The sequence below is a fragment of the Dermacentor silvarum genome, chromosome 1 (assembly GCF_013339745.2).
Source record: "Dermacentor silvarum isolate Dsil-2018 chromosome 1, BIME_Dsil_1.4, whole genome shotgun sequence".
Taxonomy (NCBI): domain Eukaryota; kingdom Metazoa; phylum Arthropoda; class Arachnida; order Ixodida; family Ixodidae; genus Dermacentor; species Dermacentor silvarum.
This window is the reverse complement of record NC_051154.1, coordinates 124,011,589-124,033,078: the sequence shown is the minus strand read 5'-3', so window position 1 is coordinate 124,033,078 and position 21,490 is coordinate 124,011,589. Positions and strand designations below refer to the sequence as shown.

The 21,490-nt window shown below is 45.3% G+C and overlaps 1 protein-coding gene across 2 annotated transcripts in view; it reads left to right on the top strand.

Annotated features, from left to right (window-relative positions):
- The window catches only part of LOC119435987 (transcription factor 25-like), a 102,757-nt gene that overhangs the window by 59,985 nt on the left and 21,282 nt on the right, over positions 1-21,490 (top strand). For both annotated transcript variants that reach the window (XM_037702704.2, XM_037702703.2), the window contains exons 8-10: positions 13,487-13,718; positions 20,379-20,497; positions 20,986-21,144. In XM_037702704.2, the coding sequence (XP_037558632.1) occupies positions 13,487-13,718; positions 20,379-20,497; positions 20,986-21,144 (510 nt within the window). The remainder of the gene's footprint in view (positions 1-13,486; positions 13,719-20,378; positions 20,498-20,985; positions 21,145-21,490) is intronic.

Here is a 21,490-nt window from a genome sequence, read left to right as displayed (position 1 = left end):
GGCAAAATTTTCATGAACATATTGATAAGAATTCAGGTTATGTTCTGTGATGCAGTGATGCTTCGCGCAATGACCTGTGAGAAGTGAGAATGCGGCTCTCTTGAGGGAAGCTGTCTTTTTACAACATGCCAAAGAATAAAAGAATACTCTTATTCAACTGAATTGAAGTGCAAGTACATTGTTTTGAGGGGATAAGGGCTTTGTATGTCTCCATCCCTGTATTCATGTGTTGGTCATACGTAAACGTACCTACAACTTGCATTATTATTTGTTGAAAGGAAAGTTTGCCATCAATCTGATTTTAGCAGAAATCGTCTAACAGAACCCACAGGTGTTTTGAGTAAATTTGCTTTGTAGTTAAAGAAAAAACTTGTACTTTGGGAATTTTATCTGGGAGCGCTGCCTGATTGTGTCAGTCACCAATAAATGAGCTAACCAGAAGGCAATTAGATGTCAGTAAGAGGCTTAATTCAAAACTCGGAACACAAGCTAAAATAATGACAATTGAGCTTGCTTGGTTTGGCCAAGGAGTTGAAATAAGTTTGAGCACTCTCTTCTACAGCAAGTGATTGATCCGACACTATTTAAAGTTGTCTGTGTAGGCGGACTGAGCTGTTGCTCCTCTTTGAGTCCTTTGGCTTGCTATTTAATGGAAGATAGCAATAGCTGTCTGAAATGCTTGTTATAGCTCATGGTGTAGAGTGCTCTGCTGAAATATTAGTATGGTTTTAATATGAAGCATTCTTTGCCTCATGCCAGGCACTTTGTGGTAGGTGGTAGGTAGGCAGGTTTCCGTCTCGCCTCGTTTCAGACTTCTTTGATAAAAAAAAAAAAAAAAATGTATTGAGCCAGGGTACCCTAGCACTAGTGATGTAAAATTTCCATAAATTTCAAAGGCGTGAGAAAAACCATGAAAATTTTTTTTCCTCAAGTTTTGGAAAGACTGGAAAAATTTACCCTAACCTTTCTCAGCATGCGGAAGTAAAAATAATAGCAGACGAGGGGTAATGACATGTTTTTCAAAGTTATGACAAGATATTGGCATTTTATAATAATTAACCCTTATTTCTTTACTTTGCTCGGACATTATTAGTAACTTTTGGAATTCTCATCTACTGACTAAAGCTGCACTCCTTACTCTATTAGGTAGGGAAGGCTGGTGTACCATCTGCACACTGTTGGAAGCTTAGTACAGTAGAAGTTCGTTCATGCGTTTTGGAAGAACATGCAAAAAGAACCGGGAAAACGTACGATCCGAAGTTACTAAAAAATTTGACAGACTCAACTGTAATTGTCATCTACCTAATGCGAAGCGCTGTGGCACAAGGCATGAGATGCCAGCGCGCGTAGAGCTGGTGGGGCTTTGGTGGCCCAAGGTGCGTTTTGTTGTTTTCCTATTGCGTAGTGTTAAGACGGCGACGGGAAACCGAAACGAAATGGAGCTGGTGGGTGATGCCGGATGCTGCCGCAGCGAAACGTTACGCTCACATCGCACCGCCTGCAGCAGGGAACGGCGGCACGTTTGGGTTATCCCCTACTAAAAGCACGCAGTGTGCTTCCAATGGCACTACGCTATAGCCACTGTAAAGCTGATAGGCGAAGGTGCTTATCACAATAGGGTTGGTGGCGATAGCTGTGAATGTGGTGTGCGACAAACCGGGAGGAGATTTGCTGCTACTGGAATAAGAAACTGAGTGTGCGCCGGCATTTTTACGTGAGATGGGCAGGCGAGTATTGCGGGGAAGCTGACGCGGCGAGCGGCTACTGTTCTCGATCGAGCGCGCCTCTCGCATATTCTTGTTTACATGGAATTTAGTGACTGGAAAACGTATCATACGATCACAGTTTGGCGTTTGGTGATTTACTGAGCGGTGGTGCTGAGAGATTGTGTTTTCTGGGAACGTGTGAACCGGTAAAAAAATGAGTAACTCTGTTGAGTCATTTTAAGTGTTCTCGATCGTGAACATTGGTGCCGGGAAATCGTACATAATGGCATCGTATCAACGAGGTTCTACTGTATTTCAGATTGCGGATGCGACATGATCAATTACATGTTGTGAGTTCTCCAAGGCGAAAAATATAGGTCAAATGTGTAGGCAACGTACGAAATGGTGAGAAAGGAGCAGACATAATTAGAATTTCTTCTGCCACCTGCTTGAAACCAGTTAACAATAGCAAAGTATTCTTCCAAAACTGTTCTTATTCATTCTATAACAAAACGTTTGTGAATACTAATTGAAAAAATGAAGACCAAACTTTATTCTCTGTATTTTTGTCAAACCTTTGCGCCATTACGTAATTGTGACGGCACGAATTTCAAATTTTGGTATCGTACTTGGGTCATTTATTGACACCAGACAAGTTCTCAAAACTTGCTACGAGGGTCAGTCAAATGCACATGTTAAAAAAAAAATTATTTAACGTACACACGCAGCACAAAGCTCTATTATTTTTCGACATAATCTCTCCCTCGCCCAGTGCAAGTTTGCCAGTGCTTACAAAGTGCCTGTATTCCCGTAAAAAAGAATTTGTTTGTGAGTGTGCGTAACCGCCCAGGGCTTCTTTCAATGGTCCGAACATATGGAAGTAGTTCGGGGCAAGGTCTAGTCAGTATGGTGGATACGGAAGACACTCAAACTTCAGGTCTGTTATTTTTGCAACTGTTGCATGGGCCATATGGGGCTGTTCATTGTCATTCGGTTCTCTTTATTCTTTATTCAGAGATTACCCCGCATTTCCCGAAGGCACTACAGCAGGGGGGTTACAGCATTGACATAAAAAAATCTTAATTTTTACAGCACATTTGCATTTGATATAACAGTTCACGGCGTTTCGAGTTGATTGCAGGTCGAAGATGATTTTTTAAAAGGTCAGAGTATGATTCACTAGTGATAGTGGTCCCTCATGACGTGTAGTGCTCCAAGATGACACCTTTTGCTTCTGAAAGGAGGGTCAGCATAACCTTGCCTGCTGATGACTGTGTTCGGAACTTCGGAACTTCTTTGGTTCGGGTGTTGAGGAATGCTGCCATTCCTTACTCGCTCTCTTCGTTTCTTGTTGGTGGTAGTGAACCAAGGTTTTCTCCCCTGTGACGATATTGCAAGGAAGGCTTCCCTTCTTGTTCAACGCGCTGCAGAATTTGTTCACATGCATCAACATGTCGCTGTTTCAATTCAGGAGTCAGCTGCTGGGGCACCCACCTTGCAGACACTTTAAATCCGAGCACATCATGCACAATGTGGTATGCGGAACCATGACTGATGGTTCCCACTGATGGTGACCTACTTGCTGCAGTGTTTTCTAGAGTCACAACGGGGTGTGCCTGACCCGGAGGAGGAGCATCAGCCGTGGACGTCACACTGTTCGCAGATTTGTGACTCAATTCGTAGACTTGCTGCTGTGACCCACACGCATCATCATACTGGACCTTCAATCTGCGATGAATTTTGATAGGCTTCACACCTTCACTATGCAGAAATTTAATAACAGAATGCTGTTCCTCCTGGTGCAAGTTGCTAATATTCTTACACTGTTTCTGCGCCAGTGTTTCTGCACCTGCGCGATGCTGCCACCGCGTGAACATCCGGCACACTGTTAGGAACATGTCTGCCAATGTGCAGGCTACTGGCGCCATCGTTTGCTTTTTTGTTACACATTTGTGCTTTTCATTTGACTGACCCTCGTACATTCAGCCTTTGGTTTATTCAAAATTCACTGTAGGCTAGCTTTTCTATAATGAAAAACAGTTAACTATACATTCATGGAAAGACCATAAAAATCCAAGATGTCTTCGTGAGCCAATGCAGGAAACTTCAGGCACAACCAGGATATCGTTTTTGCATTTTTACTGCTTTATTTCTCATGGTAAAAAGGGGCTTTTTGCTATTTGAAGCGTAATGTACTACAGTAGAATCTCGGTGATATGATCATGCCTGATACAAAATTTTTTAATGTCCCAGCCCAAGTCCATTAGCTTACAACGTGCTAAATTTGTAATGTTGGGAATCACTTTTTGCGCTGCGGCGGATGATATGAACAATCAAGCTACCGTGAGATCCCTTGCATGGCGGTAGCACCAGACGCTGGCTGTTGTCAGGCAGGCAGAGCAGCCGCGCTGGTCGTATTCCTGTTGCGAAGTGGTGCTACATCACTCTGCCTTGACTCCATCCCCGCGTGTGCCCCCCCCCCCCCCCCACCAAAAAAAAACTTTTGCTTTGTCAGTATCATGCAACTTGTCGGCTGTTTTTAAACACCTTGTAACTTTATCAGGAGCTGGCAATGACACACTAGGTTGTGTGTCTTTCCATGTCAGCAAGATCAGCGGCATTCACTTCCATTAGTAGCCTTATCTCTATTTCCCGCCTTTCGTCATCTTTGGTGCCCAGTGACAACTAAAGCTTTTCTACCTTTGCACCAGTCAGATAGCACGGTATGAAGTAGCTGTGCCACTACAAGAAAAGTCAACAGATTCCATTATCTTGCGCAAATCATGTCCTTATTGTGAAGGAAAGCACACCTTATATATGCCAGAGTGAAGCAAGGGAAAGGGGAAAACATAACAAGGGTAACATCGTGCCAACAACGCAAGCGCAAAACAGCCAACCAAGCGCAACAAGACGCAAACAATTATTTTTCTCTCTAATCTGAACCCCCGATAGCCGCATCCAGAAGATAAAATTCCGCGCCAAAGAGAGCAAGGGAAGGGGTGCTGAAGCACTTGCTACCGAACTTCCTGATGTGGTAGGCTTCCAAACTGATGCGCGCTGTCTTGTCACTACTCTTTCCTAGAATCGTCGTCTCCTTTAACCGGGCCACACAATCAGTGCACTTGCTAACGTGCGCAACTATATGTGCGTATTTGTCATCTCGTTTTTTCAGTTTTAGAGCGTGTTCCCCTAAACGGTCATTGACACAGCGGCCAGTTTCGCCGACGTAAAACATCCCACAAGACATGGGAATGCAATACACCACTCCAGTGGAACATTTAACGAACGGCGGTTGGTGGTTCTTCTGGCATCCACGTTTACTGGTGTTGCAGATACGTGGGCACAACTTTCCCAGCTTGTTAGGGGCAGAAAAACATATTGGCACGCCGTGCCTACTTGCCACCTTCTTCAGATTGTGGGAGAGTTTATGGATGTAGGGGACCACCTCAGGTCTATGTGCCTTCCGGTGATCCTCCGCCGTTGTAGTTCCCGTTCCACGCTTGAATTTTTGAAGGAGGGTTTCAGAAACAGCAGTCAAGACCGAGACGGGAAACCCTGCAGCCAAAAGACGGCTTACCTGATTGTTAAAACTGAGCGTCATCTGATGTGGGCACGATTTCTGGAGAGCCGATTCCATACACATCACCGCTATTCCTCTCTTAATTGTCTTGGAATGTGCCGAGTCATAGGGCAGTAGCTCCTTCTTAGCCCGTGGGTAGTATCCCCAGCAAACGTGTCCATCACAGAACGTGATTTTAAGGTCTAAAAACTGTAAAATTGAAGAGTCCGGAAGTTCATGGGTGAAACGCAACCCACGTCCATGTTTGCTAAAAAAAGATAAAACTTCACCTACAGTAGAGGAGTAGGTGGAGGCAGGCTGCTTTTTTAAAAGCACTAAAAAATCGTCAACATACCTAAAAGTTTTTAAAACCGGCACCCCATTAAACACCTGTTCTAGTGTGTCGTCCACCTTGGCCAGAAAAATGTCGCAAAGAATAGGGGCTACGCAAGACCCTATGCAGATGCCATCACGCTGCAAAAAAGGCTGATCGTCAAATACAATAAAAGTAGAATTCAAGTAAAACTGCAGTAAAGACAGAAAATTATCAACGGACACGCCGGCGGTGTTCTGGAAGGATACGTCGCCGTTAGCTTCAATGCACTCTTTGGCACACGCTAACAATTGATTCTGCGGGACAGAATAAAACAAGTCCTGCACGTCAACAGAAAAACCAAAACCAACATGATCATTTCCCTCTAGAAACTGTGCTACTGCGGCTGAATTTTTGACCAAAAATGGGTCGTTCACAACAAGCGTCTTCAGTTTCTTTAACAAAAACTGGCTGACACACTTCTGCCACGATCCCTCTTCACTAACAATAGTCCTAAACGGAACTTCGGGCTTATGTGTCTTGGTTGTGAAAAAAACCCTCAAGCTGTTTCCCCTACTGTTGGAAATGTCCCTGGCAAGCCTGCCGAGGTCTAACTGCTTACAAAACTGGACAAACTTGGTTTTAACGCGCACTTCACATTTCTTCATGGGGACAAAGTTCTTATTTACCGCCGCCAAAGCTTTTTCATTGTAAAGTCCCTTGGGTAAAACGGCGAACCCCCCCTCTTTATCAGCTTGCGTAAGCATCAGGTTGTTGCGCTTGAAAAAAGATACTACGTCGTTGAACAAAATACTATGCTGCGAGTCCGTGGTTTTAGGAGCAAACTTTCGCAGGCAGTCAACACCTTCAAGAAGGCAGCGGTCCCGATTATCATCTGTAGCCTTATCGGCCACTTTTCGATTCATAGCAATGAGATCATGCGCGGGAACACCAGGTTGGACACCGAATTTAGGTCCTTTCTGCAGAAGACGCATAATCTTCTCTGGTATGTGGACGTCCCCCATGACACTGACATTGCTTCCATGTTGCGCTAATGGATGTAGGGGACCACCTCAGGCACATAGACCTGAGGTGGTCCCCTACATCCATAAACTCTCCCACAATCTGAAGAAGGTGGCAAGTAGGCACGGCGTGCCAATATGTTTTTCTGCCCCTAACAAGCTGGGAAAGTTGTGCCCACGTATCTGCAACACCAGTAAACATGGATGCCAGAAGAACCACCAACCGCCGTTCGTTAAATGTTCCACTGGAGTGGTGTATTGCATTCCCATGTCTTGTGGGATGTTTTACGTCGGCGAAACTGGCCGCTGTGTCAATGACCGTTTAGGGGAACACGCTCTAAAACTGAAAAAACGAGATGACAAATACGCACATATAGTTGCGCACGTTAGCAAGTGCACTGATTGTGTGGCCCGGTTAAAGGAGACGACGATTCTAGGAAAGAGTAGTGACAAGACAGCGCGCATCAGTTTGGAAGCCTACCACATCAGGAAGTTCGGTAGCAAGTGCTTCAGCACCCCTTCCCTTGCTCTCTTTGACGCTGAATTTTATCTTCTGGATGCGGCTATCGGGGGTTCAGATTAGAGAGAAAAATAATTGTTTGCGTCTTGTTGCGCTTGGTTGGCTGTTTTGCGCTTGCGTTGTTGGCACGATGTTACCCTTGTTATGTTTTCCCCTTTCCCTTGCTTCACTCTGGCATATATAAGGTGTGCTTTCCTTCACAATAAAACCAGTTGTTAGTCAGCGCCTGTGTGTCCGTGTCTCCCTTCTTGTGGTCGTCTGTTTGCGCTGTTACCCAAAGTTTCAAGATGTACCAACTCGCCCAAAAAGAAGTATTGATCATGTCCTTATCACCATCAGAAGGCAGCTAGACACAGCAGTGAAAGAAATACGAGATAACCTGTCAGATCTTATAATGTGCACTGCTCACTGCTGCTAAAATGTGCACGAAACAAGTGCGCCAGTAATTCAAATTTTCATCATGCAATAGGAGCGCTTCCTGCACACCACAGGACTGCAGTAACGAATTGCGACATCAGTCTTCTCTTTTTGCACTCACTTTTGTTGCTTTTATTTTGGTATTCACAAATGCAGCACTCTGGCTATCTGAACTTCCAATCTCCCATGTTTACGGCGATACTAAGGTAACGGCGCTGTGTAAACAGAAAGTCGCACTAGTGCGATCAGCGGCACGACAGCACCTCCTGAAGCCCGATTTTCATCCCGATTTCAAAGACAACGCACTAAAAAAATACACTTTCACCATGAGATAAAGAAAGGTCTTAGGATTGCGAAAGAAACTTTGTAAAAAATTTCCTATTTTTAAAATTCATCTGTCTACCATTTCATTGCCTCCCCCCTCCCATTTCCTCTCCCCCTTTATTTCCCGATTATTTTATGTTTTTCAGTGATAAAAATTTTCGCACTGTGCCGAGTGATTTGTATCATCAAGATTCTGCTGTAATAGGCAACATTTGTTCTTAAGTGTATCTTTAAGAGTTGAACTTGCGTACCTGACATAAAATCTAGGGAATGAATTTATTTGTCAGAAGCAGCACCTCCAATTTCTTGCTCTACAACTGCGTCAGTTCGATTTATACAGCCAGAGAGCCTACCACCTTTGAATATGACAGCATAAAGGCTTGCATCGAAATTAAGAGTCAAGGAAAGGATAGAATTTCGGTGGAGGCCTTCCTTATGAGAATGAGGCAGAAAGCCAATTTAAGCTGTTCCTTTGCAGAGAAAAGCTACCGGTAGAATAATTTCTAAAAATAAAACGAGGGGAAGGAAAGAGGCATGTTTTGTGCTTTCACAGTAAAATTGAATCAGATAAAACTACTCTTGCTTTGACACCAAGAAACACAAGCACAATGTAGCTACTCAGAAATGCTGCACTGAATTGCCAAGCTCTCACTTCACGTGCACTTAAGGATTGGCTTTATTTTTTTATTTATTTAGTTTTACATACTACTACCCCATTTGGGCTATTGCAGGAGTGGGATACCATCACATATCAATTGCAGACCAAAATCTGTCAGTGGCAATGAACGAACAGCTCCAGGCAAAGCATTCAAATATTCAATTGTTAAGGGAAAAAAAACTGTTTGTATATGTCAGTTCTATAGGTTGAAGCATTAAAAGGTTTAGGCTGTGAGACCTACGAGTACGGGGAAGGTTCAGTGAACTTAATGAATTTATTTAGGCGGGTACAGGCATGAAGAGATAGAGTGTGCAAAAACATTAAGCTTAATATGTGGCGACGTGTTACAGAGGGGTTGGGTTCCGGTCAAAAAGGTTAAAGGTAGGTGAAAAGTTCCTGTCATATCTACGGCAGATAAAACACAGAGCTTTCTTCTGTATATATTGAACCTCTTCAAGTTAAGACGACAAATTCTGTTCTGCGTACTGACTCAGATGTGCATTGACAGACTCTGTAAGGCATCCGACGTGGCTTTCAAAGTCGGTTTTTCATGATAATTATGAATGACAGCGTTACCAGGACTGCCCTTTGTTTCTTTATCCACAGAAGGTCGGATCCTGTGTAAATAATGGAGATTAAGGACACCACCACCTTCAAAAATGTAACATAAACTTGAGGAAACAATATGTTGCCTGAATTTTTATACTTGCAAGGTGACACCAACGTAACTTCGCCACCTTTTATATCCGCACACATATTTTACAGTGTAAATTGGGACCGTTAGTTTCCTTCTGCTTTTTATGCCTTGGGAAAAAACGAGAAAAAAAATTTTTTCCCCAGAAATTTTTTTTTTTCCAAACCCTCGCATCTCTACCTAGTACAAAAGACCGATGCCCTATTCAGGCGTGTATAGGTTGTGCAGTGCGAAGCTCTCTGTTTATTTTTGAAGCACCAAGGGACCCTTTACCAAAGGAACAATAGGCCTAGGCTATAAAACATGCTGACAAGGAGCTGACGAGTAGCTTAATTCTGTGCGAGTGTCACTTTGAAGAAAGGTTCGTCAAAAGGATATATCAGCATGTTATCAATAATGAAGTTTGTAGTCTCCGGGTTCTCTCAAGCCGCCTTTGTCGTAAGGCTTAGGCTCAGTGGCGCACCGACGGGGGGGGATTCGGGGGTTGTAACCCCCCCCTGAGGCCGACTTAAACCCTCCTTTTGTTTGACCCCTTTTCTTTCATTACGCATTTGAGTACTGTAAATAAGATGTAAGACGCGCAATCGCCTGCACACTCGCAAGAAGCGTCATTTTTTTGACAATTTCCCGTGAAGAAATCAAAATTAGTGCTGTTTAGATGGTATTGGCAAACTGTCAACCCCCCCCTGGCAGAAATCCTGGGTGCGCTACTGCTTAGGCTTGACGGCCAACTCCCGTGTGCTTGCCTTGTACTACCAGGCTTCGGCGGTACAAGGACAGGCAGAAACACGACAACACACGATAGTGTAACAAGTATAAAAAGGGTTTATTGCTCCATGGGAATTCGCGTGGAAGCAGGCTATAGAGTCGACCTCGACGTTTGTCGGGGTCGATAGTGGTCGAACGAGGTAGGGCACGACAAAGGAAGGGAACAAGATGGTTACCTGAGCTCCGTCCTTCGTCGCGGCTCGCAGTCGTCTCCTCTTTCCCCGGCGTGCGCCGGTCGCGCCGATCGCGACCGCCCCGCCTCGTTCTGGGCTCGGTCCAATGAGCCTTGGGCTCCGCGTACACGTCACCGCTGCGTTTGCAACCGGTTTCCAAGAGGATCGCGCCACCGCACGAAAAGCCGTTTGGCTCCCCGAACGGGAAGAGGGAAAAAGGCATCTGCTCTCCTCACTTCCGTGGCGCGCGTAAGGACGCGGGGAACTATGAACCTTCATAATTCCCACAAGTTCTCAAAATATGTACTGTGGCATTTAAGGAATAAGTGAGCAACATCGATTAAGGCAGAAAGCTGGGCGTGTTGATTGTTTGGCATGTTTATCGCTTAAGATGGATATGCATCACGGGATGGGGTGGGTGTTGGAACATCGATAGATTACTAATACACAGACAGGCAGTAGTTCAGAATGTACAGAGCTGCAAGAGTGCTGGCAGTAACCATTAAAAAAAAGACATCGTCGATGCACATGCATAGAACATAGCATCCAAGTCTTTCTCTATCTTCTTTTTTTTTTTTTTTTCGTACGAGGGTGATAAAAGGAGTAATTGTGCAGTTTCCACATTTGTTTGGAATGCAAAAGGCCTAGTCAGCTTTCTTCCAAATGATAATTGCCAATTGCATATATATATATAGTCTGCCAAAACTGGTGTGGGCTTGAATTTTTTGCAGTGATTTGTGAGATGGCTTGATCCCGCCGGAGCCTGCACCTTCACGCATTGCTCTCTTACATGTTACATGCTTTATTGTGCGGATGGCATATTTGCGTGGTGCCTAATTTGGCAAATATTTTTTAGTACATAAGTACTGGCATGTGTTCAGGGCTGAAAGCGATACCAGGGTGCCACACTTTCCAGCCACTTTCTTTAGGTGATGAGATAGCTGGTGCAAATATGACACATCTGAGCATCTTTATTACTGCCTACAATTGAAACGAGTTGGCTGGGAGGTACAAAACAAGGAACTCATGGCAAGACATCTAAAATTTCTAGTGCTCGCATGGCCCCAGTTTAAAAAAAAAGTATATATATATATATCAAAACAAACAGAGCCTGGGGTGAGTGCCAGAAGAACTTTAATTTGAGAAGGTGCAGGTAGGCTGACCAACATGCAGTGAAAACCAGACGAAATGAGCATGTTTTACAATTGTGTTCACGTATGTTCTAGGCAAAAAAATATAGGCCGAGAACAGAATGAAGGCTGTGCAGTCTTGCCAACCACTAATTACTTTTTGCAAATGCCAACATCATTAATTTTCTTCTTGTAAATGTTGCGCGATAAGCTGCCTACTGTGCACTGACACCAAAGAATGGTTGAACTGAAGAAAAAAACCATTGAACTGCGACATCACTTAAACAAACCTGTTGTGAAAACATTTGTGGCAAGTCCATCAGTGAACTTGCAGCAAATGTGTTGTACTTTTCTTGCCTGTCTTATTGCATAGTCTCATATTTATATTGCATGCATATCCCTCTGAAGGGAGAAAAAAAAATTGTATGGTTTTATCTGTGTTCAATAATGTTCAGTAGCCTGGCAAGGGAACAAGAATTCAGGATCGCCAGTCTGTAAAGGGGTACGTTTGTCTAGGCCAATTACTCACAGGGGACCCTGATCATGAAAAGGGAATTTACAGAAGAATAAAATTGGGTTGGAGTGCATACGGCAGGCATTACCAAATCCTGACTGGGAGCTTACCACTGTCGTTGAAAAGAAAGTGTACAATCATTGCATTATACCGGTGCTAACATATGGGGCAGAAACTTGGAGGTTAACAAAGTATCTCGAGAACAAGTTAAGGACGCACAAAGAGCGATGGAACAAAAAATGTTGGGCCTAACGTTAAGAGACAGGAAGAGAGCGGTGTGGATCAGAGAGCAAACAGGGATAGCCAATATTCTAATTGACATTAAGAGAAAAAAATAGAGCTGGGCAGGCCGTGTAATGTGTAGGATGGATAACCGGTGGACCATCAGAGTTACAGAATGGATACCAAGAGAAGGAAAGCGCAGTTGAGGACGGCAGAAAACTAGGTGGGGGGATGTAGTTAGGAAATTTGTAGGTGCAAGTTGCAATCAGCTAGCGCAAGACAGGGGTAATTGGAGATCGCAGGGAGAGGCCTTCGTCTTGCAGTGGACATAAATATAGGCTGCTGCTGATGACGATCTGTGTTTCATGCAACTGACTTGTAGTAGTGAAATTCTTAGAATCAAATTGAAAGTATAAAACATTGCAGCTGTCTCCACTCAAAGCTTAACAGTATTGGCACGTTTGTATAAAGCGGCATCTGGGACGACTGCTATCTTTTATTGCATACTTCTGCAGCCATTCGTTTCCACTCGTAACACTTTACCTTCTAGCCACCAAAGTGCTAGTGAGCAGTGATTTGTGACAAGAGATTGTGCAAACATCTGTTTGCAGAATGAAGTACTATTGTCGCAAAAAATTTTTTTGATAGCTATTTAAGCCTCATTTTCTCAAAGTAGTCTTAATGAACAGTTCAATACATCTGCTAATTGCAGTGCGACTTTGGGCTTGAAATATGCCTCTGTTACATCATGGACTTAAAGATGGTAGCCTTGTGCTATCACAAACCACTGATACAAAAGTCTGTCAGCCCAGTGCAGGGGTCACGGCCACACCATAACCGCACATCATAACCGCACCAACTGTGTATTACGCACTGCACAGGATAATAGGGAGAGAAAAGGTGAGAGGGGCATGCCACATTCCCAGAAAAATGGCAGCAGGAGGACCAGGCTTATCTTGGTATTAATGCAGATAAATATAGTGAAGAAGGAAAGAATTTGATGTGGTGGCATGTGCCAGGCTTTCAGGGACACGGTTTTGATGTGGCTTGCAAATATGGCACAGAGCATACTGATCGGGCCTCACTGGTTTGCAATACCATGTGACCAGCAATTGCTGTGCTGTGCATAGTAATATTTTTGAACAGGCCACATTAAACGATGATATAATTTGATGTGTTGTGTGCACAGAGGAATTGAGGTTTCATACTGTAATTACGAAGTTGGCAACTACCTGTTAAAACCGTGAGACAAAATTTTTGTCAGTACTCTATTAAGCTAACCACCTGAGTCACTGATTTTGTGTTTGTTAGGGCTTTCTGTTAGAGCTCTAAAAGTAGGTGAATGGGCACCTCTGCTTTCCCCCAAAACGTTTTGTATTGGAACCTCAATATTGTCATATTATGTCTTCATTGTTTGAGCCAGCAATGTTCTAGCCTTCTAAGCAAATTCATTTTCATTGTTGTAGGCTTGACCCAGACAATGACCCGCTATGTGTGACGCTACTTCTGGACTACTATGCTATCCGTGCGGAGCAGTACCAGTACCTGGTGCGGCTGTACCGTGAGTGGGATGCTGAACGCAACCTCTGCCAATTGCCGAATTTTGCCTTCTCTGTGCCGCTGGCCCTCTTCCACATGGCACGGGCTGGTGCCACTGAAGACACCGTGTCATCTGCTGAGCTAGAAGCAGACAAAATGGTGTGTCTACCATACTACCTCTGCATAAAACCTTCTGTCATGTCACATGAGGCAACAAGCAGACCTTATGGCCTTCTTGTTGCTTTTCTGCTGCCTGCTAAGAGCCTTTCCATTTCTGTAGTTTATTGCACATATTCATAGTTTTGATAATTGTTATTCATGAAGAATCTTTTATGGCCTTGATGCTAAAAACAAATGAAATGGTTCGGAAGTGCCTATACGTAATCCATGCTACACAAGCAAACAAACAAACAAAAAAGGTTTAAATGAGTAATGCACTAAATCTTAATTTCATTCATCCGGTGCCATGCAGGCAAACTTAATGTTGCCCTAATAACATTCACTGTTGATGTGCTCGCTAGAACTCTCACCAATCAAATGTGCACTCTCAACACCATTGTGTGTGTAGTGTAGTATGCTTGCCTCATTTGTTGCAGATCTTATCCGGTAAAATTTATTGACATCTACACAAAGGCAACTCTGAAGGCAGAGACTGTTTGGTTTGTTTAAAGACTGATGGAACCAAACATTAAAATACATTGAAGTCAACTAGCGCAGTTGGTCTTGACAGCATTTACAATTAATAGTTAGCCTGTTGTATTTCACTAGCATTGAGGGGATTTAGAACTTGTACATGAGTATCTATTTTAAAGGGACACTAAAGAAAAAAATGAGTTTAGCTGTACAGTAGAACTCCGCTGTTGCGTTTTTCACGGGACCGTAAAAAAACCCCGTAAGAGCTGGGAAACGCAAGAGCCAGGAGACAGGAAAAATTGAGAAATGGGAGTGGTGTTGAACTGCACACAATATTATTTTAATTCTTACGTGTGACAAATAGTAGTTTCGCCCGACAACCGAAGTATCAATTGCGATGAGCTATACAAAGTAAGAATAGTAGTTTTATCATCCGTATAAACTTGTAAACATTCGCTTATTAACTAATTAACAAACATGGTGTCAGCGCCCACAGGCAAACATGAACACATCACACTCGATGAGCGCGGACACGTGCAGTTGTCCGCGCAGTTAAGCGCCACTGCAAAAGCGAGCGAAGTGACCTTCGTGCTGTTGTCTACCGCTTCAACGCAAACTGAGCGCCGAGAACACGCAGCACGCACAAAGCCACGAGCCACCGACGCACCTACACTCCGTAGACTCTGCCTTCACGCAGATCGCTTTCAAGATACGGACTGCGCGACGCCGCGTAGCATGATGCCAGAGCACAATGCTGCCCGCTATCCCTCCCCCCTCGCTCCCTCGCCGGTGCCTCGAGCGCAACGGAAGGAGGCACGCTTCCTCCCTGCTTTTCTTTCTCTCGCGCGCGAGACGCGGTTGTCGGCTCCCCTCGCACGCTTTCACTCCCACATGCAGCATACGGCGCGGCGCCGTATGCTGCATGTGCGAGGGAAAGCGTGCGAGGGGAGCCGACAACCGCGTCTCGCGCACGAAGGAAAGCATACGGCGCGCAGCGACGGCGTTATCGTCCTTGGACTTTATACGGAACATCTATGAGCCAAAACCAATTTTAGGGCCGCAACGCGTCGTAGACACCATCTTTAGATAGCAAATGCAGATCTCCAAGGCCATACTTTTGCTGGCGGAAACCGAAAATATGTAATAAGTGTCGCCCCCGGCACTTTGGGCGGCCAATGCCATCGTCAAGCAACCAAGCCAAGCACCATGAAAAGTCAAAATGGCCGCTCGGGCCGGCGCGGTCTGGCAGTTCGCAACGTATGATGTGGGAACTGTTCCAGAGTTGCGACGTAACAGCGGGGTTACCAATGCATTGGGTTCTATGGGGGCTGTGCCGGGACCGGCCGAAAACGATGCAACAGCCGGGAAAACGCAGCACCCAGGAACGTAACAGCGGGGTTCTACTGTATTAGCAAATTACCCTTATATAGTATAGACCACTTATAACGTAACCGCTTATAGTGCAGGACCGGATATAGCGCGGTCTTTTCAGACTCCTGTTAATTTTCCCATAGCACTCCATGTATACACGTATCGCTTATAGTGCAGTTGCGGGAAACGAAATACCGGTTACAGTGCGGCTGCCTGGGAGTACAGAAGTCAGCGGAGACGGCGAACGCTCCTCTCAAACGGGTGCCCCAAGGAGTGCTCGAGGAAGAAAGAGAGATGAAGTGGAGGAGAAGGGCATGTGGTGTGAACAAACAGCCAGTGAGGCTGAAACCAGAATCTTGAGTGCGAGTCGTGAAATATCACGGCGCGCATAGCGAGTGAGGGCCACAAAACTACCAACGCCGGCCAACGCTCGCTTCATGATAACGGCAGTAAACGAAACTTCAGGGAGCGGGCGGCGCTGGCACAGCACGGCGAAGGGTGCACGCGGAGACCGTGGAATGTGAGGGAGGAGGGCGGCAGGGAAGCGGATTTCGCCTCGGCAACTCCCCTTCCTCTATGGCAACTCCGCCTTTTCGGTGGCTCCCCTTGCCCTCCCTCACTTTCGACTGTCACCGTGCGCGCCCCCCGCCGTGCAGGTGCCGCCACTCCAGCCAGCCCGGCGCCAGCTCCCCGAAGTTTCGTTTTCTGCCGTTATCGGGAAGCGGGCGTTTGCCGGCGTGGGCAGTTTCGTTGGCCGGCCTGGGACAGCGCCGCTGCTTCCCTCTGCGCCGTAGCCGCAGCGTGCAAGGTCAACACGTGACTAGAAAGTAGAGGTAGCAGAAAGGTGAAAGAAGGGTTCACTGCCATTTTCTACGCGTGGCTACGGTAGCGTAGCTGAGACGTCGGCACGTACACGCATCTTCCGGCGCAAGGCAGAATCGGCGACCTTGCCGGATGAGAGAGGGTGAATATTCCGCCGCATTTTTCTTTCTTTTTTTTTGTTTTGTTCGCGCGCGACATTGAGGGGTCTGACCCTCCTAAGCTTTTACTCTATGGCGGTGCCGGAGCAATGCCGGTCGGAGGCGCCGCCCCGTGAATTATTTCGAATTAACGAGATTCGACTGTAAATTGAGTGCAAACGTTCTAGCCGCATTCCTCGACTGTCGCATACGCGTGGCAGCACGGTGCACATGTTTTGCATATGTGCGGGCCTTGAAAATTGTTGCTTTGGTTATAGTGCGGTACCGCTTATAGTGTGGATATTCGCGACTCCGGCGACTTATGTTATAAGCGGTCTACACTGTACAATACCAAAAGAAGTGGTGAAACCCATCTCACGATGATTGTCGATGGTATTGCGTTTAGGATTGAATCAATATAGCGACACAATGTATTGCGACCATTGAAACTAATTATCTGGAGGCGTGTACTGCAGCAGGATTCCTCTTTTGCTTTTCCCTAAGAACACTTGGCGCCATCTAGCGCCACTGCCGGTGCGAAGCCTGTGCGTGGTCTCTGAAATGCATGGCACGTTTGTGCATGTGAACTCTGAGAAATGCGTCATGTGGCACTCGGGCTCCTCTCTCACGCTTCTTTATGGACATGCTGTGTCATCTAGTGGCACTGCTGAGAAGTCCATACATGGCCTCCAAGATGAGATGCGTGGCGCCTGCGAATGCTGAGAATTATTCTCTCACTTGCCGCACATTCCCAGTGGCACATACCTAGTTACCCAAGTTGGTGTCAAAGCATTCATTGAAGAGTGGCACACACCTACTGGCACATACCCAGAAGCCCAAGTTGGCATCAAAAAGGTTCATTGAAGACCAGCACAGACTGAGTGGCACATACCCAATGCTCCAAGTCGGCATGAAAGAGTTTCTTCAAACAGGGGTGCCTACCCAGTCCGGTATCTACAGTGACCCATGTCGGCGTGAAAGAGGTTCGTTGAAGAGAGGCATGTATGGTTGGTTTTGATGGTTGGTTCTGAAACCTGTTACCTCTGCACAGTAGCTCGATGTGCTAACCATTCAACCACTTACTACCCAGTTACCCAGGTAGGCGGGAAAAGGGTTAGACAGACAGACAGATGAACGAAAAAAAGTTCCCAGACAGGCTGTGCTGAATGGTTTATTGTGATCATACATACAGGCTTAATGTCCTTCGAAGTAGTCTCTGTGGGAGTGAATGCATCTGTCCCAGCGCGTTTGCCAGTCTTGGAACACTTTCTTGAAGTCATTTTCCGTGAAGCTGCCGAGGACCTTCTGTGCTTCTTGTTGAATGATGTCCACGGTGTCAAAGCAATGCCTTTTGAGCTTCAACTTCATTTTCAGAAACAAAGCAAAGTTGCAGGGGGCCAGGTTGGGTGAGTAGGGAGGGACTATGAAACATGGTTCCAGCACACAAATAAACACGGTGTTTATTTGTGCACTGGAATGATGTTTCATAATGACAACGAACTTCACGGCAGCGTGGTGCATTTGGAGGTCTTCACTGAGAATTGCTTGGCATTGCGCATAATCACTTGCTACCATTTCACACAGTTTATGAATGGTTTGACGACGGTCCTCTTGAATCTGTTCTGCAATTTTTGCAACATTCTCTGGTGTGGTGGTGGTTTGTGGCCGTCCTGAGTGCTTGCAGTCTTCCACTGAGGTTTGACCACCCTTGAACCGAGAATTCCACTCAAAAACACTGACTGCGTTTCATTGCAGCATCACCGTAGGCTTGACGAAGCATTTCCAGTTCAGGCACTTCATGCAAAATGTCACGCAAACCCGTTGCTCAAGTTTTTCGTTAATTTTTCGAACCGTACACAGCTTCTGACACTTTCTCACTCTAGCGCGCGCTGCTGGCGAATGAACTCTCCTATCACTCTGCCACTTGATACATCCACTCGTGTGATATGTGTGCACCTAAATCAAAGAGCGCAAGCACATACTTTTGTTATTTCCTACATAATTACACCAGTCTGTGAACTTTCGGATAACACCTCGTACATAGCCCCAGGAACATGCTGGAAGTACCCTAAGAATGCTAACGTATTAAAAAGCCACTCTTACCATGAGAGGAACCTGCCGAGATGGCTTAGTGGCTGTGGCGTTGTGCTGCTAAGCTCGAGGTCGCGGGTTTAATTCTGGCTGCGGTGGCCGCATTTCAATGGGAGTGGAATGTAAGAAATGCTCGTGCAACATGAATTGCGTGCACGTTAAAGAACCACATGTGGTCAAAATTAATTTGGAGTCCCTCACTACGGTGTGCCTCATAATCAGATTGTTGTTTTGGCACATAAAACCCCAGAATTGAGTTGAACCATGAGAGGAGGCTTGATAAGCCAGAAAAGACACAGAAATGAAAGACAGGTGGCAGTGCTGCTTTGAAGTTTCAATGCCAGCTCACTGCGATGTCGTGGGTGTTGACAGCATCTCCTCAGGCTTAGTTAATTTGTATTGCTATAGGAATTATATGGACACTCCAGGTGAATTTCTGCCATTGCCGTGAGGTTCCGTATAAAGTCAAAGTGCGATAAGATCTCTGCTGCGCATCGTATGCTGTAAGTGCAGGGGAAAGCGTACGAGTGTAAGCCTCTGAGAAGGATGGTGGCTTGGTTCTACGGATTCTTCTCACGCACGCAAGAGAGGAAGGTGGGGAGAGTGCGCGCACTAGGAGGGGGTGGCGGCAAGTGGGGCAGTGGAGCACGCCTCTCCAATTCTACTCCGGCTGTGGTTGCACATGGCGCTGCTGAGCTCAGCCGTGCGCGCCCTATCCTATCTTGGAGGTAATCTGCGGTGGGTTCGAAGGCTAGTCGACCCCTAAGATAGCTAATGGCTTTGTGTCGTATGTCTAGTTCACGTTGAAGCGAGAGGTGGCACTAGGAGAATTCACTTGCGGCTGCTACCGCTCTTCATCACACCTGATTCTGACAGCAACTTTCCGCAGTCGTCGAGTGAGATAGGTTCATGTTTGCCTGTGTGCACATGACACCGTGCCTGTTAATTTAGTTAGTAAGCAAATGTTTACAGCTGTTTGTGCAGCTGATAAAACTACTAACCTGTCTGCATATAGCTTTCTAATTTGTTGCTATCGCAATCAATGCCTTGCAAACTGTGATTTATTTATTGGTAAAGATGTGTTAATTGTATTCTGGTAGGAGCCAAAAACTCAGCTTGGCAAGTGTCAAGAAATTTTACTGCACCCACAACGGCTCAAAAACTAGAAAATACAGTACTTTGAAATCCATGACTTCACATTGAGTGATGGTAGTGGCACTAGGGTTGTTGCGCGAAATTTAAAAACATTTTCTCTTCTAAGAATCAATCTCCTACTGCGAAATTAACAAAAATAGAGTTTGGAAGAATACTTTATAATATAAACTGATTTACTGTCTCTCTTTAGTGTCCTTTTAGACGAGTGTGGATGTTCAGCCTTGTTGGTATGACATACTTAGGACTGGTTAAGACCGGTTAAGTGCATAGATAACGAGGACATGTGTGTGGGTTCATTCACGTCGTGCGTTTAAGCGTTTCTAAGTCCTTTTAGAGATTTTTACACCATGTGTTTGGTGCTCTTTGGCCAGAACTGGCCCTTGCGTCGAAAAAATTTAATAATCACCTATTTCAGAGGACCAGGCTAAGTCATCGTCTCAAATAACATTAGATTTGGGCATGTGGAGATAGAATAATGTCATTATGCAACTTAAGCAATAGACATTGAATTTGATGTCTTGTGCCCACATAGGCACAGGAACAAATCAGTAGCAATAATGAGAGGCTGTGATAAGGTACAGTTTAGAATATACCTGTAATTTCACTGCAGCTGCAAGAATCGCTGATCATGTTCCCTGGTGTACTCTTGTCGCTGCTGGACAAGTGTGGTGTGCAGCCGGACAGTGAAGTGGCCAAGCACACATTCTTTTCTGCAACAGCACAGGCACAGTGAGTGCATTTTATGCTTTCTCGTTCGTGTTGACATCGGTGTAAAAAGTGTGTCTGTATATTCAAATATAGCTTATACTTGCATCAGTGCTTGAGCATTCTTTGGTTCTTGCTTAGTGTCTTGTGTATTGAGAGGGCTGTTTAGTGATACAGCATACATGGTTCAAGGACTACTATATGCCTGAAACAGCTGATGAGTATCTTTTCAAGTACATACATGCCACCACTACTTTTAGTGTAATGTTAAATATCGGTGTTTGTAATTTATTATTTTTAATAATTGGAGGTAGTCTTTGCTGAAACAACCAGGATACAAAATAAAGTAAGCTTCAACTGCTACGTTTGTATCAAAAGTGAAATATTAAGACCCTGTAAGTGCCACATAAAATGAACTGGAAAGTGAAATTCCTGATGTCATGTAGACACTTCTTCCTGCTATACAAGATGCTTGATTCTTTTACATATATGTTAACTACATTGAAATGCAGGCAGCCCGCTGCTCTCAATCAGCTGCAGTGCCTCTTTGTTGGGCGTAACTATGTGCTCTGGAAAGAACCAGAGGTGCTGGCCTGGCTGGAGCGTAATGTCCGTGCTGTCCTTAAGCGTGTCGATCAAGGGGACTCCTTGGTGGCTTCCGCAGCAGAGAAGTAAGGCAGTCCTTGGCTTTTCATTGTGCTTTTTTGTTTATTTTGTTTTGCCTTCACTGTCGCCATAATATTTATGTGAAAATGTAGCTCTGACCTGTACACAGGCTGCACTTCGCACTCAAATGTGGGTTGAACAGCAGTTAGTGCTTGAACTCATGTGAGCTTGCTCGTATCCATGAGAGGCGACGCAGAAGCTCCTGAAACGTGCTGCCCGGCCTCCACGTAGAGTGATATGCAGTTCCACTGCTAGATTACACTTCTAATAGTATCGGTAATGAGCTAGTCTGGAAGTTCGTGTTGGTGAGGATAACAGGCATCCATTCAGATTGTGTACTTTTATAAGGGT